Source organism: Schistocerca gregaria, chromosome 2, assembly GCF_023897955.1.
Source record: "Schistocerca gregaria isolate iqSchGreg1 chromosome 2, iqSchGreg1.2, whole genome shotgun sequence".
Classification (NCBI taxonomy): Eukaryota; Metazoa; Arthropoda; class Insecta; order Orthoptera; family Acrididae; genus Schistocerca; species Schistocerca gregaria.
Genome location: NC_064921.1, coordinates 47,894,712 through 47,922,068, shown reverse-complemented (window position 1 = coordinate 47,922,068; position 27,357 = coordinate 47,894,712). Strand labels below are relative to the sequence as shown.

Here is a 27,357-nt window from a genome sequence, read left to right as displayed (position 1 = left end):
GATTGACTGATCTGGCCTTGTAACAATAACTGCTGTGCTGGTACTGCGTACGGCTGAAAGCAAGGGCAAACTACGTCCGTAATTTTTCCCGACGGCATGCAGCTTTACTGTATGATTAAATGATGATGGTGTACTCTTGGGTAAAATATTCCGGAGGTAAAATAGTCTCCCATTCGGATCTCTGGGCGGGGACTACTCAAGTGGATGTCGTTATCAGGAGAAAGAAAACTGGCGTTCTACGGATCGGAGCGTGGAATGTCAGATCCCTTAATCGGGCAGGTAGGTTAGAAAATTTAAAAAGGGAAATGGATAGGTTGAAGTTAGATTTAGCGGGAATTAGTGAACTTCGGTGGCAGGAGGAACAAGACTTATGGTCAGGTGAATACAGGGTTATAAACACAAAATAAAATAGGGATAATGCAGGAGTAGGTTTAATAATGAGTAGGAAAATAGGAATGGGGGAAAGCTCCTACAAACAGCATAGTGAACGCATTATTAAGGCCAAAGATAGATACGAAGCCCACACCTACTACAGTAGTAGGTGCTCTGTATACATGGAAGAAGCCTGGAGATACTGACAGGTTTCAGATAGATTATATAATGATAAACAGAGATTTAGGAACTAGGTTTTAAATTGTAAGACATTTCCAGAGGCAGATGTGGACTCTGACCACAATCTATTGGTTATGACATGTAGATTAAAACTGAAGAAACTGCAAAAATGTGGAAATTTAAGGAGATGGGACCTGGATAAACTAAAAGAACCAGAGGTTGTACAGATTTTCAGGGAGAGCATAAGGGAGAAATTGACAGGAATGGGGGAAAGAAATACAGTAGAAGAAGAATGGGTAGCTTTAAGGGATGAAGTAGCGAAGGCAGCAGAGGATGAAGTAGGTAAAAAGACGAGGGCTAGTAGAAATCCTTGGGTAACAGAAGAAATTTTGAATTTAATTGATGAAAGAAGAAAATATAAAAATGCAGTAAATGATGCAGGCAAAAAGGAATACAGACGTCTCAAAAATGAGATCGACAGGAAGTGGAAAATGACTAAGCAGGCACGGCTAGAGGACAAATGTAAGGATGCAGAGGCATATATCACTAGGGGTAAGATAGATACTGCCTACAGGAAAATTAAAGAGACCTTTGGAGATAAAGAGAACCACTTGTATGAACATCAAGAGCTCAGATGAAAACCCAGTTCTAAGCAAAGAAGGGAAAGCAGAAAGGTGGAAGGAGTATATAGAGGATCTATACAAAGGCGATGTACTTGAGGACAATATTATGGAAATGGAAGAGGATGTAGATGAATATGAAATTTGAGATACGATACTGCGTGAACAGTTTGACAGAAAGACCTGAGCACTGAAAGACCTGAGTCGAAACAAGGCCCCCAGAGTAGACAACATTCCATTGGAACTACTGACGGCCTTGGGAGTCCCAGTCCTGACAAAACTTTACCATCTGGTGAGCAAAATGTATGAGACAGGCGAAATACCCTCAGACTTCAAGAAGAATATAATAATTCCAATCCCAAAGAAAGCAGGTGTCGACAGATGTGAAAACTACGGAACCATCAGTTTAATAAGTCACAGCTGTAAAATACTAACGCGAATTTTTTACAGACGAATGGAAATACTAATAGAAGCCGACCTCGGGGAAGATCAGTTTGGATTCTGTAGGAATGTTGGAACACATGAGGCAATACTGACCCTAAGACTTATCTTAGAAGCTAGATTAAGGAAGGGCAAACCTACGTTTCTAGCATTTGTAGGCTTAGAGAAAGCTTTTGACAATGTTGACTGGAATACTCTCTTTCAAATTCTGAAGGCGGCAGGGTAAAATACAGGAAGCAAAAGGCTATTTACAATTGGTATAGAAACCAGATGGCAGTTATTAGAGTCGAGGGACATGAAAGGGAGGCAGTGGTTGGGAAGGGAGTGAGACAGGGTTGTAGCCTCTCCCCGATGTTATTCAATCTGTGTATTGATCAAGCAGTGAAGGAAACAAAAGAAAAATTCGGAGTAGGTATTAAAATCCATGGAGAAGAAATAAAAACTTTGAGGTTCGCTGATGACATCGTAATTCTGTCAGAGACAGCAAATGACTTGGAAGAGCAGTTGAACGGAATGGATAATATCTTGAAAGGAGGATATAAGATGAACATCAACAAACAAAACGAGGATAATGGAATGTAGTCGAATTAAGTCGGGTGATGCTGAGAGAATTAGATTAGGAAATTATACACTTAAAGTAGTAAAGGATTTTCGCTATTTGGGAAGCAAAATAACTGATGATGGTCGAAGTAGAGAGGATATAAAATGTAGACTGGCAATGGCAAGGAAAGCGTTCCTGAAGAAGAGAAATTTGTTAACATCGAGTATATATTTAAGTGTCAGGGAGTCATTTCTGAAAGTATTTGTGTGGAGTGTATCCATGTATGGAAGCGAAACATGGGCGATAAATAGTTTGGACAAGAAGAGAATAGAAGCTTTCGAAATGTGGTGCTACAGAAGAATGCTGAAGATTAGATGGGTAGATCACATAACTAATGAGGAAGTATTGAATCGTATTGGGGAGAAGAGACGTTTGTGGCACATTTTGACCAGAAGAAGGGATCGGTTGGTAGGACATGTTCTGAGGCATCAAGGGATGACAAATTTAGTATTGGAGGGCAGCGTGGAGGGTAAAAATCATAGAGGGAGACCAAGAGATGAATACACCAAGCAGATTCAGAAGGATGTAGGTTGCAGTAGGTACTGGGAGATGATGAAGCTTGCACAGGATAGAGTAGCACGGAGAGCTCCATCAAACCAGTCTCAGGACTGAAGACCACAACAACAACAACAACCAATCGCAAGTAAACATGCCAACAATGGAAACGAATGAACAGCATGGAGGCAATAACAATTCGGGTCTTTTTATATCAGTTTCACTCAGAAAAAATTATTTTCTAGTAGTTGTAGACGCCAAAGGTTATTGGACGCTGTATTCGAAGGAATAATCTGTTCGTATCACAGAAACATGTCTCACAAGCGACCGCTTGAGCGTGAAGTCGCAAAATGCCAATGATGTCTAGGCTTACGACGTTCCACGTGTTATCTACCACGCAACCACAATACTGGCTGCTAATGGCAATAGGGGGCGAGACGGGGGATATCCAGTGATGAGCACATCATGACGCTACGGATCGTAGCTGAACTGCTTAGTCGACGAGTAGCTCAACAACAGATCCACAGTGCTAGTGATGTTGATAGAAAGCACAGCAATGGCAACCCGCAAACAAGACAAACACTGCATTATATCTACAGCATCAGTTACGGAAGTTGATACTTCGTCACAAAGGAACCCAGGAATTTCGTGGAGTAAGGGAGACGTGGCAGATGAAACGTTAGCGTTTCTGCAAGATGAGGAAGAGGAATGTGCGGTGTCGTATACGCTCGACTGTAAAGTCAACGAACATGAGGACTACAGAGATGACAATGCACATTTTGCAGTTTAAAGTGATACTGAAACAGTTGTCGAGTCATGTAATTCATCATCCTAGAAGGACAGGGGGCCACAAATGCCGTTTCAAGTGTACACCATAATTTTATACGTAACGCAGCAATTGGATTGACTATTAGGTAATTGCGCAATTAGTAATAACATGTATTTTCATGTAAACGTATGTTTATAATAGTGCCTTCTAGTTCATACAGATAACAGAGTACACATTCTTGTGGGACGGACTGAAGCAAAAAAACCAATTATGAATAAGTCCGCAGCAATGCATAAGGAAAACTACGGATATACAAGGCAGGACTGGGCTCACTTGCTACAAAAACTGGTGTTTGCAAGTTTCAAGAATACTCGATACAATTTACGGGATTTTTATCGTAGTGACATACTACGTTATGCACATCAATTTGCGCGCGACATAGATTACAGTGATTACAATGGAGGGTTGTATAACTTCAAATAGTGCTACGGAATTGGAAGACCTAAAACGATGTAATTTCAAACAAAGCATCAAGTTGACCATGCACAGCAAACTGCCCAAAGATTTGTACACGAGATAAACAAACGTATTCCACTGTTCAGTAAGGAATATGCTCTTAACTGAGATTTAGAGAGGACATTCATAAGAGAGGTACCCTGGGAACCAGAGATACCAAGAGAGTTGTGTAAAGATAAGGCAACATCAATGGCTTAACGCATTCGTATACAATTATGAAGATTGTTAATCTGGGTGGTAGTGGCTCTAAAGCTATTTATTGCTCTGCGAGGTGGTCTGCCGCCTGCGATTGTTTCTCTTGTGCTTGATCTTGCAAAGTCAGTAGGGTATATTTAACTCACAAGAAGCAAGAGTAGGAAAATGGGCGTAAAAGTACCAGTTTGGTATGAGCACTGCTTTTGGATAATAGCTGGTCAAAATAACTTGCTTTTGCTTCAGTGCTGGTATGCACATAAATATTTTACTCCTTTACAACAAATTATCCCTCCTGAACACTGTGCGATACGGCAATCCATGAAACCAGTAGACAAATTCAGCTTCTGGATGTTCGTTTTTTCCGTGCGTACAAAAACATATTACGGCACGATCTGCAGCTACACCTTAAACTGTAGCCAGATTCACAATGAGCTCCACGACAGACTGTTTCACGTTCAGTTACATGCCGTCACATTCCATCAGTTTTCATCATCCCGTCACACCAATATCATTCTGTAGCCATTCCTTAGGAGCAGATATGCAGCTGAACGTCCTGCGCGATTTGGAGCTCCCAAGGAGCTGGCTTCTGTCTTGATGGTGCGAACCCTTGTGATCACTGTGACACGCCATTTTTCATTAGGTGCTCGTGGTGCAAGATAATGGTTTGTTCTGAACATGTCCTCAGTGTTGACGATATCCATTTTATGTAGTGTACTACATACCGAGTGATCAAAAAGTCAGTATAAACTTGAAAACTTAATATACCACGGAATAATATAGATGGAGAGGTAAAATTGACACACAGCTTGGAATGACATGGGGTTTTATTAGAACCAAAAAAAAGTTCACAAAATGTCCGACAGATGGCTCTTGACGGCAAAAGTCAGTGACTGCGCATGACAATCGTGTATAAAAAGAGCTGTAATGAGAGAGAGAATCAGACGCGCCAGCACTCGCAGCGTGTTGACGTTACCTGAAAAGGCGCTTTTAGTAAAGCTGTATTATCAGAATGTGGAATGAGCTAGTTCAGCGTTACAATCCTATCGCTATAAGAAGGGGATTCGAACGTGTAAAGGTCCGTTGACAAATGCAGTTGTGGCGAGAATGATTTCGAAGCCACGGGTTGTTAAGACGATAGACCCCGTAGTGGCCGACCGAGCACAAGGCGTAATGCTGCTGAGACAGTTGAGGAAGAAATGGAGACTGTAGCGGGTTCGTCTATGTACGGGGAAGTCAGCGCTTGTGCAGTCAGTCGCACGTCGCATCGGCGTTCGTTACACTACTGTTTGGTTGACACTGAGTCGTACCCTCCGATGCTATCCGCACAAAATCCATCGGCATCATGAACTGTTACCTGGCGATTTAGTGAAGCGGAGGACATTTGCTGTGTGGGCGTTTCAAAAGATAGCGGAAGATGACGATTGGTTGAGTAACGTGTTGTAGACCGACAAAGCTGATTTCACGCTCCGAGGGTCTGTCAACGCCCAAACCTGCAGAGTTTGTGCTACGGAAAATCCTAGAACTGTCGTGGAAACTCCATTGCACGACTAGAAAGTGACGGTATGGGTTGGATTTACCACATCTACTGTCATCGAGCCTTTTTTCTGCGTGATTCTGGTTTTGTAAATGCTACCGTGACTGGTGAGAGGTAAGCCGATATGTTACAGAATCGCATCATCCCCTGCCTGGCTGATAAACACCTGCTGGAACGTACAATGTTTATGCAGGATGGCGCTCCACCCCATATTGCTAGACGCTTGAAAGATCTCTTGCGTGCGTCGTTTGGTGACGATCGTGTGCTCAGCCACCACTTTCGTCATGCTTGGCCTCCCAGGTCCCCAGACCTCAGTCCGTGGGATTATTGGTTTTGGGGTTACCTCAAGTCACAAGTGCATGGTGATCGATAAACATCTCTAGGGATGCTGCAAGACAACATCCGACGCCAATGCCTCTCCATAACTCCGGACATGCTTTACAGTGCTGTTCACAACATTATTCCTCGCCTATAGCTATTGCTGAGGAATTATGGTGTACATACTGAGCATTACCTGTAAAGAACATCATCTTTGCTTTGTCTTACTTTGTTATGCTAATTATTGCTATTATGATCATATGAGGCGTCATCTGTCGGACATTTTTTGAACTTTTGTATTTTTTTTGTTCTAATAAAACTCCATGTCATTCCAAGCATGTGTGTCAATTTGTACGTCTCTATCTACATTATTCCGTGATTTACTCAGTTTTCAAATTTATACTGACTTTTTGATCACCCGGTACATCCCATATAAGTTTGATGTCTTTACCTGCGGCACACTCTTTTCTGTAGCACTCATGGCGAGTCATTTAAAGTTTGTATGTTCCCTATCAAAGTTGTTAACACAGTATTTTCGAATGAGACTTGCTAAAGACTGAACTTGCGACCTTGCACTCAAGGAGTTAGGCTGTCAGTAGTAGTGCCTACGTGCTTTAAGGCAATCTATTATGACCGATGGCCTCACCAGTTTGATCCCTTAGGAATTCACACACGCAATCGATTCCCTTCAGCAACTCACGGCGACTGCGGCCTCAACATATGAACAACTCACCAGGTGTCCCAGGCGCAGGCGACGGTTGCGTTGGCGACCACGTCAGCGGGCACGCCGTCCGCCATCGCGCTCGTGTCCCCGAGTGTGGTGTGCAGAACCCCCAGCGCTCCGCCGGCCGCCATCGCGCTGGGTCCGTACATGTTCCCCACCCACAGCGCCACCGGCTCCTGGTACGTGCCCACAACTGTAGGCACACACCAGTTTCAGCCTGTCTCACAAATGCGTGTCACTAAGTGGCGGGTGCTCTGTATCTGGTCGAACTGGAAATAGTGTGGTCGCCGAGGGAAGGATGGGGTAACGGAGGGGGTGAAACAGTATGGAACTGGGATTCGATATATTATTCTCACTAGTTTTCAGGTTACCAGGATTTTCTATGTTAGTTGCACAAGTGTACTGGCTGCCTATAATACCAAGGTGAGTCAAATGAACATCTTAAATTGGTAATAAAAAATCGATATTTCACGTCGTTAACCTTTAAGTTGGCAAGCGTGCTACCAACAGCGTGCAGAATGGCCTGTAGGTGGCAGCATAGTGCAGATGCTCACATACCGTTGCAATAACAGTATAAAGATGGCGGTCCCACTTGCGACTTGCCCCAGGGAAGAACACAGTTCCGTTATTCGGTTTTTGCGTAATTAAGGCGTGAAACCTATTGAAATTCATCGACGAATGCAGGTTCAGTACGGTGATGCATATCTGACACAGCAGCAAGTCTACAAATGGAGTAGGAAGTTCGTAAATGGTGTGACTTCAGTGGAAGATGCTCCGCGTCCAGGTCAGGCAAAATGAGTTGTGACTCCACAGTACATTGCAGCAGTTGAAGCCGTTGTGAAGGAAAATCGCCGAGTGACACTGAATGCCATTGACAGATTAGTCACAGGTCAGCACACCACATTGTGCATGATGTACCCCAGTTTCACAAAGTGTCTGTAAGATGCGTGCCACAGCAGCTGACTCCTGAAATGAGTGAATGACTTCTTGATGCTTGTGAAGAACCTGATCGGAACTGTGAACGAGAAGGTGATGGCTTCCTTGCAAGAATCGTTACAGGGGACGAAACCTGGGTTCACTTCCACCAACCGGAAACGAAGAGAGCGAGGAAGGAATGGCGCCATTTCTCATCACCAAAACCAAAGTAGTTTCGAACAGAACCATCAGCAAGGAAGGTTATGTTGACTCTGCTTTAGGGCGAAAAAGGCGTCATTTTGGAGCACTACGTGCCTGGAGGGACGTCTGTCACCAGTGCATCATACACAGATCTCATAAAAATCATCTGCGGCCTGTAATCAAATCAAAGCGACGTTGATTGCTGTCACAAGTGTCCTATTGAAACATGACAATGCAAGACCCCACACTGCCCGTACATCAGTTGCAACAATCACAGACCTGAATTTTGAGTGTCTTCCTCATCCACCATACTCAGCAGAACTTGCCCCAAGTGATTTCCATATGTTTGGACCACTCAAAGAAGCAATGGGGGGAAAGATATCTCGTTCTGATGAAGAGTTACTCCACGCGGTGCGTGAGTGGTTGCGCGGACTACCAAAAGAGTTTCTTTTCTAAAGGAATTTATGCATTTTGTAAGCGCAGGAGGACTTCATTGAGCGTGTGGGAGATTATGTTGAAAAGTGATACAGCTTTGTACCACTTCTGCACTGTAAATAATATTTAAAAAAAACAATTAAGGTTTTCATTTGACTCACCCTCGTATTTCTAGTTCAACTCTTTAATTTACTTCTTTAAATTCTATACCAAATACTTGGCCTGTGTTCTATAATAATTCCGAGATGTCTTATGCAGATTATCAGTCATTCGTTTTCAGCGCAAATTCCACTTTGCTCTTCGCTGGCTCCTTTAGTTTTGGTAGTAAATGTAGTGCCTTTCAAGATACTGCGCTGTGTGACGTCAACTATATGCAGGATGACTCATTTAAAACTTGAACCGAAGATATTGTGGAAATTGAAACTGCTATTGATGTGCGGTTTTCACAGAATGGACTGATAGTCAGGATATCGTATTATTAGCCAATAAACGGATGGTAACCATACTTAGAACGCATATTTAGTGCGAACATGGACTTTTTAAATGGAATCCCGGCTACTGACACCAGAAAACTAAAAGTAGAGTTAGTTAGAATGCCAGTGGTGTTAGTTGCAGGATTCTTGTGTGAATCGTATACGAGATATTATATTCTGAAAAATTTCCACACCGAGACTTGTTTGTGCCATTCAAATTGCGTAGCTGCTAGGCACGTAGTTGTTATGTTTACTTACAGCATACGTCCCCAACCCACCATACAGAGAATAGCAGAGAGGAACCGATACCATTACTAGTCATTCCTGCTCCACTCGCAAATAGAACCAAGAGGTAACAGGTGTCTATATGCGTCCGTATGAGCCCTAATTTCTCGAATCTTATATTATTGGTCCTCATGTGTATTGTAAGCTGGCGGCAGTAGAATCTTTCGTCAGTCAGCTTCAAATGCCGGTTCTCTAAATTTTCTTAATAGTGTTCCACGTCGCTTCCCTCCAGGGATTCCGATTGAGTTCCCGAAGTAGCTCCAAAACACTTACATGTCGTTCGAAAGTATCGGTTACAAATCTAGCAGCACCTCTCTGAATTGCTTCAATGCCTTCCTTCCATCGGGCTAGGTACGTATCCAAGACACTCGAGAAATAAACAAGTCGAACGAGCGTCCTATGCGCGGTCTCCATCACTGGTGAACCACCCTTTCCTGAAATTCTCCCAATAAACCGAATTCGACCACTCGCCTTCCCTCCCACAGTCCTCACATGCACGTTCCATCTCACAGCGCTTTGCAAAAAGTGACGCCCAGATGTTTAAACGACTTGGCTGTGACAAGCAGGATACTAGTAATTGTGTGAGCGAACATTACAGATTTCTTATTCGGACTCATCGGCGTTAACATACATACACTCCTGGAAATGGAAAAAAGAACACATTGACACCGGTGTGTCAGACCCACCATACTTGCTCCGGACACTGCGAGAGGCCTGTACAAGCAATGATCACACGCACAGCACAGCGGACGCACCAGGAACCGCGGTGTTGGCCGTCGAATGGCGCTAGCTGCGCAGCATTTGTGCACCGCCGCCGTCAGTGTCAGCCATTTTGCCGTGGCATACGGAGCTCCATTGCAGTCATTAACAGTAGTAGCATGCCGCGACAGCGCGGACGTGAACCGTATGTGCAGTTGACGGACTTTGAGCGAGGTCGTATAGTGGGCATGCGGGAGGCCGGGTGGACGTACCGCCGAATTGCTCAACACGTGGGGCGTGAGGTCTCCACAGTACATCGATGTTGTCGCCAGTGGTCGGCGGAAGGTGCACATGCCCGTCGACCTGGGACCGGACCGCAGCGACGCACGGATGCACGCCAAGACCGTAGGATCCTACGCAGTGCCGTAGGGGACCGCACCGCCACTTCCCAGCAAATTAGGGACACTGTTGCTCCTGGGGTATCGGCGAGGACCATTCGCAACCGTCTCCATGAAGCAGGGCTACAGTCCCGCACACCGTTAGGCCGTCTTCCGCTCACGCCCCAACATCGTGCAGCCCGCCTCCAGTGGTTTCGCGACAGGCGTGAATGGAGGGACGAATGGAGACGTGTCGTCTTCAGCGATGAGAGTCGCTTCTGCCTTGGTGCCAATGATGGTCGTATGCGTGTTTGGCGCCGTGCAGGTGAGCGCCACAATCAGGACTGCATACGACCGAGGCACACAGGGCCAACACCCGGCATCATTGTGTGGGGAGTGATCTCCTACACTGGCAGTACACCTCTGGTGATCGTCGAGGGGACACTGAAGAGTGCACGGTACATCCAAACCATCATCGAACCCATCGTTCTACCATTCCTAGACCGGCAAGGAACTTGCTGTTCCAACAGGACAATGCACGTCCGCAAGTATCCCGTGCCACCCAACGTGCTCTAGAATGTGTAAGTCAACTACCCTGGCCAGCAAGATCTCCGGATGTGTCCCCCATTGAGCATGTTTGGGACAGAATGAAGCGTCGTCTCACGCGGTCTGCACGTCCAGCACAAACGCTGGTCCAACTGAGGCGCCAGGTGGAAATGGCATGGCAAGCCGTTCCACAGGACTACATCCAGCATCTCTACGATCGTCTCCATGGGAGAATAGCAGCCTGCATTGCTGTGAAAGGTGGATATACACTGTACTAGTGCCGACATTGTGCATGCTCTGTTGCCTGTGTCTATGTGCCTGTGGTTCTGTCAGTGTGATCATGTGATGTATCTGACCCCAGGAATGTGTCAATAAAGTTTCCCCTTCCTGGGACAATGAATTCACGGTGTTCTTATTTCAATTTCCAGGAGTGTATTTCCACACTTAGAACTGGCTGAGTTTCATGACACCAACTAGAAATTTTGTCTAAGTCAGCTTGGTTCCTGCCAACGGCTCTGCCACAGTGGTAACACCGGTTCCTGTCAGATCACCGAAGTTAAGCGCTGTCGGTCTAGGCTAGCACTGGATGGGTTACTATTCAATCTGTTGAGCGCTGTTGGCAAGCGGGGTGCACTCAGCCCTTGTGAGGCAAACTGAGGAGCTGCTTGACTGAGAAGGAGCGGCTCCGGTCTCGTCAACTGACATAGGGCCGGGAGATCAGCCTGCTGACCACATGCCTCTCCGTATCTTCATCCAGTGATGCCTGTGGGCTGAGGATGACACGGCGGCCGGTCGCCACCGGTGGGCCTTCCGAGGCCTTTTCTCTTGTAGTTTAGTTTAGTTTACCTTGTTTCCTCCTACAATCATTCAACTTCGACATCTTGCCGCACACGATTTCAACAAAAATTGACCACAGATTGCTGCCCACCCTGTCCGCCGAATCATATATGTATGCAAAGAATAAATCGGTCCTGTCACACTTCCCTGGCGCACTCCTTACTAGGTTCGTGTCTCTGATGAACATTCGCCGTCGTGGACGACTTACTGGTACCTATTACACTACTGGCCATTAAAGTTTCTACACCACGAAGATGACGTGCCACAGACGCGAAATTTAACCGACAGGAAGAAGATGCTATGATATGCAAATCATTAGCTTTTCTCAGCATTCACACAAGGTTGGCGCCGGTGGCGACACCTACAACCTGCTGACAAGAGGAAATTTTCCAACCGATTTGTCATACACAAACAGCAATTGACCGCCGTTGCCTGGTGAAACGTTGTTGTGATGACGCGTATAAGGAGGAGAAATGCGTACTATCACGTTTCCGACTTTGATAAAGGTCGGATTGTAGCCTATCGCGATTGCGGTTTATCGTATCACGACATTACTGGTCGCGTCGGTCGAGATCCAATGACTGTTAGCAGGCTATGGAATCGGTGGGTTCAGAAGGGTAATACGGAACGCCGTGCTGGATCCCAACGGCTTCGTACCACTAGCAGTCGAGATGACAGGCATCTTATCCGCATGGCTATAACGGATAGTGCAGGTACGTCTTGACCCCTGAGTCAACAGATGGGGATGTTTGCAAGACAACAACGATCTGCACGAACAGTTCCTCGACGTTTGCAGCCGCATGCACTATCGGCTCGGAGACCAAGGCTGCGGTTACCCTTGACGGTGCATCACAGACAAGAGCGCCTGCGATGGTGAATTCAACGACGAACCTGGGTGCATGAATGACAAAGCGTCATTTATTCGGATGAATCCAGGTTATGTTTACAGCATCATGATTCTCACATCCGTGTTGGGCGACATCGCGGTGAACGCACATTGGAAGCGTTTATTCGTCATAGCCATACTGGCGTATCACCCAGCGTGATGGTATGGGGTGCCATTGGTTACACGACTCGGTCACCTGTTGTTCGCATTGACGGCACTTTGAATAGTGTACATTACATTTCAGATGTGTTACCACCCGTGGCTCTACCCTTCATTCGATTCCTGCGACACCCTATATTTCAGCAGGGTAACGCACGACCGCATGTTGCAGTTCCTGTACGGGCCTTTCTGGATACAGAAGATGTTCGACTGCTGCCCTGGTCAGCACATTCTCCAGGTCTCTCACTAACTGAAAACGTCTGGTCAATGGTGGCCGGGCAACTGGCTCGTCACAATACGCCATTCCTCTTGATGAACTGTGATATCGTGTTGAAGCTGCATGGGCAGCTGTACCTGTACACGCCATCCAATCTTTGTTTGACTCAATGCCGAGGCGTATCAAGGCCGTTATTACGGCCAGAGGTGGCTGTTCTGGGTATTGATTTCTCAGGATCTATGCACCCAAATTGCGTGAAAATGTATCTCATGTCAGTTCTAGTATCATATATTCGTCCAATGAATACCCGTCTATCACCTACTTTTCTTCTTGGTGTAGCAATTTTAATGGCCAGTGAAGTGATATTAACTATTTAAGTGAGATGCTAACAACTGCTTATCTTCCTGTCTAGCAGAAATACTCTCCTAGGCTTCTTGTCTGATTTATTGTATCGTAAGCATAGCTGCTTTAATGATCGCTAATCCGTTTCTATATAGTCTTGGTCGATGAAGTACAGGCTATTTGTAACTCCAGGTTCTAAGATATTTCCATATCGTATGGGCTGCCGAGCTAGCTGCTGAAGACACACTCGATAGGTCAAATCACTCCAACTAGTACTGCACGATGTGGGTATTTCCGTACTAGTGATTGTAGACTTTCTTCAAATTACTCTAGATCTGTCACAGATAAATTTGGTGGTGGTAAAAACATCCAGCCATTACATTAGTTTCACCTGCACCTATCGCATGCGGTCAGATAACTTCTCTGTGACACTCAACTTCGACCTCAATAGAGACAATACTTTCGTCTACCGCATTGAACGCTTCTGCTCCTATGGTCTCTAATCTCTCTTTCCGATATAAGTTCCACAACTCGCTAAATGGTTTCAGCCAGCTCTGTGTGGCAAGAATAATCTGAGCGTGAGAACTATCATGGACGAACGTAAATTCGTAAAAGACCTCTTCAGTTATTTATCAGTCTCTTCAACCATTTACGTGAAGGTTGTAGTGTAATAACTAGACAACGTAATAGAAGGAAACAAGTGACGACAGAAGAGGGAGAAATTAATGTTCTTGCTGTTGTTGGAATTGATCTACACGTCAGGTCCCGCGCAGTCGCACGAGCAAAGTGGTGTGAGTCAGGCAAGTGTCCTATGCATTCTGCATCGACACAGGTTGCATTCCTGTCACATCTCTCTCCATCAACAACTGCAAGCAAATGATTATGAGAATCCTGACAACTTCTGTACCTGGGTATAAAGGCAGGATACTCCAGATGTGATGAAACCATATTTGCCAATAATGACCTGGTGAACCACCGAAACATGCTTTATTACTCCGTTGACAATCCCTGCTGGCTTCGCCAGGTGGAACGTCAGCGTCCATGGAGTGTAAACGTGTGGTGTGGAGTAGTGAACCATAAGCCCATAGGCACGTTTCGTAGACAGAAAATTGAACGCGCACAAATATCGCAACCTCCTAACAGAGAATCTTCGAGGTTTCTAGAAGACTTTCCAGCAGACTCGGAGGAACCTGTGGTATAAATATGATGCATGTCTGGCCGTAGTGCGCGAAGCATTACAGCATAACCTTACGAATTATTTCCAAATCTTTTAATTGGACGGTCCTTGCCTTTAGCAGGAAATGTGAATCATTCGCCCCCCCCCCCCCCCCCACAAGTTACGCATACACAGAATCATCCTACGATATCGGCCACATATATATTTGAACGCTATACTTACAATTAAATCTTACGATAATGGTTACAGTTGATTGACATTCGACAATGAGCGAGGTATCTAAAATACACCCGCCTGATAGCTGTAGCTATGAAAATAGATATATCTGTACCATTCTTATGACTTTACATTTGCTTCCCTTCACCATCGCAGTGCTGTACGTCAAACCCATACCTTCCTTACGACTGGATATAGTCATTTCTTTTTTGCACATTTCTGAATACAAACACATACTTCATAAGCCTCATGCTCAAGGCGAACCTATCATACATCCTATACTAACAAGTATATTACTTCGTGCAAAAACTGATTGCCATCGATATGAAACAACACTGACATGTCTAATAAGTTTTTTTGCGAGTGGTACCACTGTGTCCTAGAAAGAATGGCGTAATTGTCTTACAAACAACGAGATGTTAAAAAACAAAACCATCATAAGCGATCTTGGTGCATACAAGGAGCATACAAGTATGCATGTTAAAAGCCACACCCGCTTTATAAATCGAGTTACGGCATTACTTCTGAATGAGGTGGTTTTTTGTCCAGACAAATACCGTAACACTGAATATAGAGGGTGATCGCTGGAGTATATAGTATCAGACCAACAGTGTGGTTACATGTCGACGACAGTGCAAGCTCGTAAAGAAATTACCCAATTTAGAATGTGATTAAGCTAAGGAATGTGGCATGAAACCAGTATATTCAACACCCTCAAGCCACCGCCGGTAGATACTTCTCCAGTATTTGTAACACATTCTGTCTCGATGCCACGTCAGAGGTTCGGTGGTACATCGACGGGGCCAAGGCGACGGTTGATTGAGTAGGTTAACAAACAGTGGATGATGTACTGATTAAGGTCGTAAGAAATGTACACTAGCTTTTCAGATCTCTAGTGCTACACTACCCACTATAAATGCATTCTTGGATTTGGAATCAAGTCCTCCCATTCAAGCACAAACTTGCATAGGATCCTGTTGAGAAGTCCTTTACAGCCACTAATGAATCATATTTCTGGCACTCTCATATCTCAAAACGAGTAATCTTTCTCGAACCTATCTGTTACATTAAAACTACAACCTCATTTTAGGAAGATCGCAGGCATCTTACAACTGCTGCCATTTCTCCAGCTTTCCGCATGTGATCGTTCCAGTTTAAGTCGAAACAGAGTAGGAGTCGGGCAAAATATATCTACTACCTTCTGCAATCCATGTAGAAACAGGCTAAGCTGCATTACTTCGACAGGACTATGTTTTGACAGTTCGATGGAAACGGGAACTAAGAGAAGGACAACAATTTTAGCTACTGCGGTGTTGTGCATTCCCAAACTATATACAAGTACTACAGATCCGTGTCCATTCACATCTATCTTCCGAACATGCTATCTTCGTTATTCTGTACCATCCTAGAGAGAAAAATTGCGAAATATAAAAGCTCCACTAACTTCATCCGATAGAGAACACGATAAGATTTTTACTGCATCTCTCTCCTACATATCGAAACCAAGTACCACTTGCATGCAGGCATCGAGCACATGTAACGATCCTATTAAATATACAGGTATTGATCAACTGCACAAACCATTTTAAAGTTTCATCACCTGTACTGCACGAGGATGAATGTATCCCGCGAAGTATAATGTAAGTCGCAATACGTATTCGAGGTGACCCTTTCTCGTTGTTTGAAACACTGTTTTTTCTGCTCTAACATGCTTCGTATTTCGTTAAAACATTGGCTCTGTGTGATACGAGAACAATACAGCTTCCTAGAGATGTATAGCGTCCACTGTTTACATGCAACCACGGTTCAGAAATTATACTATGATTGAATCAGTCCTATATAAAATAACGGCGAATACCTCTTACAAGGAAACAGATAAACGCATAGCAGCAGTTTATGACATGCGAAAATTACAAGTCATTCCGCCACTATCTCTGTAAACAGCACACCTGTCAGGCAAATGTATACACGGGGATTGCAGTACTTCACAAGCACCTATCGCTAACTTAGTTATGAAGCTGAGGTGGCGATTTTACACCCAAGATGTGACAAGAGGATAGAGTACATCGCATAAATCATAATTCGTTTACAAGAATGGTTCACGTTTCATCACACATGAAATGGATGTCCTCTGATCACCGACAGGTTTAACATTAACAATCGCAAGTAGACAGTGCCCTAAATCACTTAGAGAACATGTGGCTGTATACGAGTGGAACACAGGCTATGCCATGCAACTGTTGCATCGTAACAGAACAGTAGAAAATTTGACCTGCAGCAACTTCTGCCTCCTTCAAATGCGTCATCAGTCTACCATTAAATCAAACCTCGTTACAGCTCCATCTCAATCGATCACGCCGTCCACTCTCTGTTATCCTTTAACGTACTTGCATCTAAGTTTAGAGGAGGATGGTTCTCTGTCTTCCTGAAAAGCGTCAAATACAGTAGTCAACTAGCGTGTATCACTGCGACCTCAATAGACGTGCATTAAATTGCTGCCTGGATGGAAAAAAAATTGGCTGCTTCCCTCATTCCCTTCGTTTTGGCGTTCACGTTTTCCTGGATTCCTCCTGTTGTCGCATACTTGGTCCCATATCCAAATATTCGGCGTGAACCTGAAGATAGCAAAGAACTTCCTCAATTTCACATGCTAATGTTTCCCCGGTATCCTCTTGCTGCCACATACTCGTACTTACTCCCATGTAAAAATTGTTCTGCGCGAGCCAGAAGATATGCAAGTTCTTGCTCAATTTTCCCATACTCCCGTGTACATTGAGTAAGTTTATACTTATTCCCAGTCATTTTTCGCAATTCTATCGGTTTTATGTCAGTTCTGTCCATGCGATCATGACATAACCTCTCGTTCTGTCTTCTCAAATTGCTTGTGAATGGGGTACAGCTGCCAACACCTAGCCCAAATGCACTGATCAGGACGTTTAGTATAGCACTGTTCCCGATTGTATCTAGTCACCTCCACATTTGGAGAGCCTTTGCTCTGTTTTCTGTATGTTTGTATATATGCATGTGTCGCGGATGATTATGTCTATGCGTGGCCTGTGGTGGGAATGCTTCATGTTTCCTGCTAACGACAGGGAACGTTCAAATGGAGAGGGTGATTGCAATGCAAAAAAGTAGTTGACTTAACCGCATTGTCCACTACACGACCGAATGCCGAACTAATACTTAGCATGTGTTGGACAGGATTCATGATCAAATGGAAATTTGACAAGATTCAATATGAAGTTGTGTTTGTACTGCGCGATTTTACCCTACCTTGGCCGGGATGGTGGAGCTGTTCTAGGTGCTACAGTCTGAAACCGCGAAACCGCTACGGTCGCAGGTTCGAATCCGGCCTCGGCATGGATTTGTGTGATGTCCTTAGTTAGGTTTAAGTATTTCTAAGTTCTAGGGGACTGATGACCTCAGAAGCTAAGTCCCATAGTGCTCAGAGCCATATGTAAATTGTTCCGTTGACTGCCTCTTCGCATTTGACTTCCTAATTGAGTTGAAAGAGTATCAAATGTGCTGTGTGCATCTAGCAGGTGGTAGAAACATTGGCTGGTACTCTAGATATGAGAAAGACCTTATTTGACTGTGTAAATTGTAGGGGGTGATTTGGAATCTGCTACATAACTGACGTTTGTATTCGTGAGTGAAAATATCGGTTTGGTCTATTTTCTTTTTCTAGTTTCCCCGTAAATGTATTCACAGACTTGACAAGTTTCTCAGCCGAACATGGAAAAACTATACCGATTTTTCTCATAAAACTAAATCAAAATGGACATTGTCTATTTTTGTGGAAAGACGACATTTACTATGGATGGGAATGTTTTATTTAATCGCTTCTTTATTATAGGAGTCAAGTGGATGTTAAATAAATAACTGAGTGCAGAACGGCTGTTACTGTGGCTCTCGTCCGGTCCCTGCTCGAGCATACTACGTGACGTCAAACAAGGTGTTTTCCAACAGAACGAGAGGCGTTGAGGCTTGTGACAGTGGTACCTCGGAGCCCCTAGGGACAGTTGCGTCACTATACCTTTAGATGAACATGATGCATCTGGGAGAAAGCCTTCCTGTTATCTATATACCTATTACCGTATTGGCGAAGCGGGTGTTCGTAACGATGCAGGTAATGGCTGGCCGGGAATTTCGCCTTGGCGCCAGCCAGCACGGCCATGAGGCATTTCGGCGATGCTTTCGGCTGGGGAGCCAGCTGCAAGGGCTGTAGCACTTTCAGCACGGTAGCTCCATCCCATAGGTTGTGATTGTATATTGACGAGAATGCAGTCTTTTAGGACGACGATTTCCCCCAGTACTGTGATGCTTTTCTTTTTCCATCCGCAGTGATAGTGTGTATTGACTTTGCTTAGGGCGGTTTTTAGCAGGCGTGTGTAGTGAACTCTGACTTCAAATAGGGATAGATGTATATGTTTGCAGGTAATACACTTTTCTTTTTAAACTCATCTCTGACCAACACCAGGATCTAGTCTGTTGCACGTTTTTCCCCCCTAGTTTGTAGATGAAGGGTAGATTTGAGAGTTTCTGTCGCTGGGTCCAAGACTAGGAGGATAGGTGTAGTTGACAGTTTTAGCGTAGCACTGCCATTCATGTGAAGTGCTATGCATGTAGTTGTGTACTTATGGCGGAACTTTGTGATTAATTACGTAATTAGGATAGATATTTACGAATTTTTTTTCCTAGTAGGATAACATGTGTTGTATCGTATAATTAGTTTTTGTGATTTTAAGCCGTCCTTGTGCAGCACTTTACTTGTGTAATGAGAACTGATCTTTGTGAATAATTATGTAATTACGAAGGAAATTAGCGTCAGTTTCGAGAAGTACTGGGAATTTCTCTTACTAGCAGGATAAGACCAGTTGAATGGTGTAGTTAGTTATTGCGATTTTAAATCGTTCTTGTGCAGCGCTATGCTTATATTAGTGAAAATAGGACAGATCTTTGTGATTAATTAAGTAATTAGCATGGATAATTTAGTCAATTTGCCAAACAAAATAAATAAAGTACACTAACCTAACCATCCTCTCCGGCATCTGGACAGTTTCCATTTGTAACGGGGTGCACCTAGGCTTTCCATCCAGTAGAATCAGAGTCCGTTTCGCCGATAGGTTGCATTTTTAGCATGCACTGAGTGTTTGTGCACAGAATTACTACCGGGTGTTTAAGCATTGTGAGCGTGTTTGTATGCATTATTTCAGTGATCTACTAGTAGTTTGCACGTCTGTATTGTGTGTACTGGATTATTTCGGTAATTTACGAGTTGTTCGCGTCTCTGATCATCAGCGTAATGCAGAATTTACGAGTAGTTTCCAGGTCTGTTAACTGCATATTGTGATTCCAAGCATGTCAAGATGAGTGTTTTGCATCAGTATTGTAAATAAGTTAGGTGAAATCATAGGCTAAATAAATTGTTAAGAAAATAAATGAAGTACACGCCTTCTCTCTCCAGCAGCTAAGAAAAGGCTTATTTCTTTTTCACATCAATTTTAACACTCCAGACCACCGGCAGGATGAGTCTTTTGTAACAGCGTAGTAAATAAACTAGGTGGCATCTGTCTCTAAATAAATTGTTAAAAAAATAACTAAAGTACGTTCACTCCGCTCTCCAGCAGCCCAGAACAGGCTGATCCCATTTCCTGGCAGTTTTCCCCTCCAGACCTACAGGGGGATGAGGAGGCTGCAGCTGAGAAAACACGTGACGTCTTCATCCTCCTATGGACTGAACTGCACCATTTTGTGACCTATTGAGGCGCCCTGTAGCAGTGAATTCGTGAATTAGGTCAGTTCTTTCGTCTTGTAGATCGGAAGTAGCTGTCTGTTGTGTGGTGGGAGCTTATATGTAGGTTTTAGAAATGACAGACAGTTCCAACAGAGACAGATGTTTCCACGCATTGTGTACTGCATCTTTAATGCAAACCATTTATTTGTGGAACCGTTTTCTTTCTCTTGAGATGCTCAAGCATTAATGCTCGCTTCGATTCTTTGTGCAGTTAGCTGTGTATGCACTCCTTGGCTAAATGAGTTCATGTAATACAGCTATTAACACCCCCCCCCCCCCTCCAACATCTCACTAACTGAACACCGACAGCTCAACAAGCACTGATATCTCAGCCTCTTTTGGTGGAAACATCGAACTAATGCTGTAGGTAGATAATGAACTTAAACAGCTGTATACATATTTAAACAAATTTACCCAAATTTAAACAACTTATATTCGAATTGAATGGCATCATGACCAGCCTGTAGTGGGGGCAGCACCATACTCTCCTTAGCTCCAGGGTAAGTTCTTACAGCAAAATTCGATATTCCCGCCCATTTTCCAAGATGACGTGCCACTAACCCATGGCGAACACACTTGATAGCGTTACTGCCTCGAATTGTTTAAATAAAATATCTGGCACAAGGTCAGTCCTATTCCCACTAGTTCCAAGGAATAGCTGACGGTCAAGTGACTTAAGTTAGTGGAGGTAGCCCAACTGCCCTTTCTTTCCCGCGATTGTCTTAGGTTAGTAGAGACAGCCCAAGTGCCCTTTCTTTTAGCCATTTTCTTAAGTTAGTAGAGGTAGCCCAATTGACCTATCTTCCCTCCAAAGTTCTAACTCCCTGCCAGGGGGGGGCGTAGCGGTTTCCCGCCATCTTGGGTAACGGTACTCGCGTCATCAGCTGACGTCACGGCAGCCATCTTGAATGACGTCAATCACGTCATCAGCTGACGTCCCTTGACGTCACTCACTTTCGTCATCAGCTGATGTCACGGCTCACACTTTTGGGTCGCACCCGCCTTGCCAACCTAGTTTCATGGACTTTAAGTTCCCAGGGAATTTTTATGGATGACAATATACCATGTCAACAGGCCACAATTTTTCTTTACTGGTTTGAAGCACATTCTGGAGAATTCGAGCGCTAATGTCGCCACCCATTTTGCCTGACAAAAATCCAGTCGGACATTTACGGGACATAATCGAGAGGTCAGTTTGTGTACAAAATGCAGCAACGGAAAATGAATTGTGGACTGCTATAGAGGCAACATGGCTCATTTTCTTCCACATGGAACTTGTAGCGATTTGTTAATGTCTACATCTACATCTACATGACTACTCTGCAATTCACATTTAAGTGCTTGGCAGAGGGTTCATCGAACCACAATCATACTATCTCTCTACTATTCCACTCCCGAACAGCGAGCGGGAAAAACGAACACCTAAACCTTTCTGTTCGAGCTCTGATTTCTCTTATTTTATTTTGATGATCATTCCTACCTATGTAGGTTGGGCTCAAAAAAATATTTTCGCATTCGGAAGAGAAAGTTGGTGACTGAAATTTCGTAAAAAGGTCTCGCCGCGACGAAAAACGTCTATGCTGTAATGACTTCCATCCCAACTCGTGTATCATATCTGCCACACTCTCTCCCCTATAACGCGATAATACAAAACGAGCTGCCCTTCTTTGCACCCTCTCGATGTCCTCCGTCAATCCCACCTGGTAAGGATCCCACACCGCGCAGCAATATTCTAACAGAGGACGAACGAGTGTAGTGTAAGCTGTCTCTTTAGTGGACTTGTTGCATCTTCTAAGTGTCCTGCCAATGAAACGCAACCTTTGGCTCGCCTTCCCGACAATATTATCTATGTGGTCCTTCCAACTGAAGTTGTTTGTAATTTTAACACCCAGGTACTTAGTTGAATTGACAGCCTTGAGAATTGTACTATTTATCGAGTAATCGAATTCCAACGGATTTCTTTTGGAACTCATGTGGATCATCTCACACTTTTCGTTATTTAGCGTCAACTGCCACCTGACACACCATACAGCAATCTTTTCTAAATCGCTTTGCAGCTGATACTGGTCTTCGGATGACCTTACTAGACGGTAAATTACAGCATCATCTGCGAACAACCTAAGAGAACTGCTCAGATTGTCACCCAGGTCATTTATATAGATCAGGAACAGTAGAGGTCCCAGGACGCTTCCCTGGGGAACACCTGATAACATGTAGTTTATGCATAGCGCCTGGCAAATGAGATACGACACGATATTAAGGGTACCCACGACTTTTGTCACCTTAGTGAAATCATTTATCTTCTTCGGATGGCAGCAGAACCTCAAGACGATATTCTGTGAAATGATGCTGAATGTTGTATGTTCTGTGTTTGAGAAATGGATGTTAGTAGAGAAGACAACGTACACCACTTATTTATTATCGACAAAAGTAAAACGGCCCATATTTCAGGAAGTCTGCTTGTAGTGCTTAATTTTATAGTTTGGAAGTACAGAATCTCGTGTAATACGGGGCAATCTTTTAAACAGCCTTGATGATAGCAGTTGCAACAGTCATTGACTTAAGGAAAAACGAGGGTCATGATGGGTGGAAGGTCTACTTTTTTCTCGTATAATAAGACTATTTTGTAAAGTTATAGATTTCCCTGGATGAGTCGTAGGGGTTTCCGTGAGGGAGCGCGCGTGGTCCTACTGGCGCCACTTGTAGCCCCGTCGTGTCATATTTGCTGCATTATGTGTTTCCTGCAGGGCTGTGTGACGGCGAGTGGTGTGTCGGACCCAGAACTGGACGGATGTGTGAGTACTCGGCGTCCTGACGATTGCAGCGAGTGAAATTAACGTTCTTTATGATGTTTCCGACTTTTGGTGAAAGCCACTAAACCTTTGGTTAGATTGTGATTATACACCGAAGCGATAAAAGTCATGGGACACAACCTAATAGCGGGTCGGATCTCCTTTTCCCCTACGTATTGTACCAACCTGATACGACATGAACTTAACAAGTCGTTGGAAGCCTCCTGCAGAAATAATGAGCCACATTGGCTCTTTAGCCGTCCATGATTGCGAAAATGTTTCCGGTGCAGGATTTTGTACACGAATTGACCTCTCGATTACGTTTCGTAAATGTTCGACGGGATTGATGTCGCGTGATGTGGGTGGTCAGACGACTCACTCGAATTGTGCAGAATGTTCTATAAACCAGTCGCAAACAATTGTGGCCTGGTGACATGGCGCATTGTCATCCATAAGAAGTCATCGTTGTTTGGCTGCTAATTGTCTCCAAGTAGCCGAACACAATCATTTCCACACAATGATCAGTTTAGTTGGACCACAGGACCCAGTCCATTACGCATACACGCAGCCCACACCATTATGGAGTCACCGCCAGCTTCTTGTTGACAACTTGGGACCGTGGCTTCGTGGGGTCTGCACCACACTCGAACCCTTCTGTAAGCTCTTACCAACTGAAATCGTACTCTTCTGATGAGGTCACGGTTTTCCAGTCGTGTAGGGTCCAACCGATATGGCCACGAGCACGTCGGTCACCTGCTGCCATAGCCCATTAACGCCAAATTTCGCCTAGCTATCTTAATTAGTATTTTCTCCGTAATCCCACATTGATCTCTGCGGTTATTTCACGCAGTGTCACTTGTCTGTTAGCACTGACAACTCTACTCAAATGCCACCGTTCTGGGTCGTTATGTGAAGGCCGTCGGCCCCTTTTTGTACGTGAGGTGAGGTGTAATGCCTGAAATTTGGTATTCTCGGCATCTTCGCGACACTGCAGATCGCGGATGTTGCATTTCCGAAATGAAATGACCAGTGCCTCTAGCTCAAGCAACCATTTCGCGTTCAAAGCCTGTTAATTCCCGTCGTGCGCCCATATTCACGTTGTAAACCTTTTCACATGATTGACCTGAGTACAAATGGCAGCTCCGCCAACACACTGCCCTTTTATACGTTGTGCACGCAACACTACCGCCTTCTGTATATGTGCACACCGCAGCGCCATCACTTTTGTCAGCTCAGTGTATTTATTCTGCGAAAGACGTGACGATAGTCTATGTTCTCATGCATAGACGGGTTGCGACTAAGATATGGAAACAATACGCGAAATACACGCTTCAACTTACTGTAAATGCAGATTCTACCCATGGCTGCAAGTTGCGCTGCAGTATTTGGCCACGAACGGCACCTGTGCAGTGTCCTAAATGTTTGCAAGTGTCAGCAGTGGCTAAAATATTATTCCGAGTGCTTATGAGTACATTATGTCAGAGCCAAGTGGATTCGAACTTGGACAGAGTGGCTCAAATTGCTCTGAGCACTATGGGACTTAACTTCTGAGGTCATCCCTAGAACATGCCCTAGGCAGGATTCGAACCTGTGACCGTAGTGGTCGCGCGGTTCCAGACTGTAGCGCCTGGAACCGCCAGGCCACAACGGCCGGCTTGGCCAGAGTGCTTGTACTTCAATGGTGGGTGCTTCGTACCCGAGGTAGCCAAGTGCCCGGTGTGTGAAGAAGCGCCGTATCGAAGATTCATACCGCACAAAGGGAAGGCCGAAAGATACCATCCGCAGAGTCACAACTGGGACGTAAGTGCGTGTTGAGTGACCGTGATTGACTGTCATTGACGCGGGGTATGACGAAAAATAATTGTTAACACACACAGAAGCGCCAAACAAACTGGTTTGAACGTGCGTATTCATATACAGATAAACGTAAACAGGCAGATTACGGTGCTGTGGTCGGCAATGCATATATAAGACTAGTTTCTGGCGCAGTTGTTATATCGGCTACTGCTGCTACAGTGCCGGGTTATCAAGATTTGAGTTCGAACATGGTGTTACAGTCGACGCGCGAGTGATGGGATACAACATCTCCGAGGTAGCGATGTAGTGGGAATTTTCCCGTACTGCCATTTCACAAGTGTAAGGTGAATTTAAGGAATACGGTAAAACATCAAATCTCCGACATCGCTGCGGCCGGAGAAAGATCCTGCAAGAATGGCAAAATCGACGAATGATGAGAATCATTCAAAGTGACAGAAGTGTAAACCTTCCGAAAATTATGCAGATTTCAACGCTGCGCCATCAACAAGCGTCAGCTTGCGGACCATTCAATGAAACATCATCGATATGGGCTGTCGAAGCCGAAAGCCCACTCCTGTGCTCTTGATAACTGCACGTCACAAAGCTTTACGCCTCGCCTTGGCCCGTCAACGCCGACATTGGACTGTTGATCACTAAGAACCTGTTGCCTGGTCGGACGAGTCTCCTTTCAAATTGTATCGAGCAGATGAACGAATACGGATATGGACACAACCTCATGAATCCATGGGCCCTGCATGTCAGCAGGGGACTGATCACGTTGGTGGAGCCTGTGTAATGCCGTGGGGAGTATACAGTTGCAGTGATATGGGATCCCTGATACGTCTAGATATGACTCTGACAGGTGACACGTACTTAAGGATCCTACCTGATCACTTGCATCAATTCATGTCCATTGTGCATTCCGACGGACTTGGGCAATTCTAGCAGGACAATGCGACACCCCACAGCAAACAATTGCTACAGAGTGGCTCCAGGAACGCTCTTCAAAGTTTAAACACTTACGCGGACCACCAAACTTCCCAGACATGAACATTATTGAGCATATCGGGGATGCCTTGCAACGTGCTCTTCAGAAGAGATCTCTGTCCCCTCGTACTCTTACGAATTTATGGACATCCTTGAAGGATTCATTGTCAGTTCCTTCCAGCACTACTTCAGACATTAGTCGAGTCGATTCCACGTGGTGTTGTGGCATTTCTACGTGCTTGCGCGGGCCCTAAACGATATTAGGCCGGTGTACCAGTTACTTTGGCTCGTCAGTGTAGTTCCCTGTCTTTATCACTCTTAATACTTTATTTGTTTTTAGAAAATATGCGCCTTAAAGCTGTTCGGGTACAGCCATCATCAAAATGTGTCAGATAAACGGAAGAAAAGAGAAGTAACATTCTTTAAGGAAAACACAACAATGGACTGCATAAAACGAAATGGAGACATACTACTTTCAAAATCTCTGGTACACTGTCTCACGTCACTTTCACATGTACACTTGTACCACAGACTGATGCCGCATACTGTGGCAACCTACCTGGAATAATAGTCAGTGGTTGTTAGGTGACGTCAAATACAATCGGACTTTTGAACTGAAAACCAAATTAACGTCTACAAATCAAGATACAGCCATTTCATAATGTTTTGCATAAAAATAATGAACTGGAGCTCTCACTCTGAAATTGAACGTACCGTCCACAATCATTTCAAAATACTGCTTACGATCATTTCGTTAAAAGTATTCTACAAAAACCAAATGGACAATTGTGCTGTTAAAAACAATTCAACGTATGACTAAAATTATACTAGGCAGACCTTAACCTTATATTACGAAACTCTCGTAAAATTTACGATTACAACAGAGTATAAAACAGGATGTTTTGTAATTAATATGGTATTTTATAGGCACATTTGCAGGCGGAACTTTTATTAACAGAAAACGTAATTGAGCCATAGATATAGTGCACAGCTGTATAGATATTGTATGCAGCCGCTGGAAACATTAGAAGATTTTTGATTGTAAGATTATTGGCGGAATATGAGGCACCTCCGGTTTTCTGGGTCTTGTCCAGATCGGACGCATTTTAGCACACCGCCATTAATACTACATTAATTTATTAATACATTCACGAGTTGCAACCAGTCGGCACTCGTAACTCCATGATGCAAGTTTCAGTGTAAGTGTCGTAACTTAGTTCTGATTTATTTCACAATATACTGTTATTACTAAGTTATGCATATTTTATTTTGTATCTTTAATGATTGTAAGATTGTTGGGTGGCAAATGTTCCGTACTTCTAAGCAAGAAGCTCGTTGGTTGGTTGTTTGGAGGAAGAGACCAAACATCGAGGCCATCGGTCTCATCTGATTAGGGAAGGACGGGGAAGAAGTCGGCCTTGCCCTTTCAGAGGAACCATCCCGTCGTTTGCCTG

General features: G+C 44.4%; 1 protein-coding gene across 2 annotated transcripts in view; it reads right to left on the bottom strand.

Annotated features, from left to right (window-relative positions):
- LOC126336286 (fatty acyl-CoA reductase wat-like) overlaps positions 1-27,357 on the bottom strand; it is a 121,278-nt gene that overhangs the window by 45,654 nt on the left and 48,267 nt on the right. For both annotated transcript variants that reach the window (XM_049999820.1, XM_049999819.1), the window contains exon 6: positions 6,775-6,958. In XM_049999820.1, the coding sequence (XP_049855777.1) occupies positions 6,775-6,958 (184 nt within the window). The remainder of the gene's footprint in view (positions 1-6,774; positions 6,959-27,357) is intronic.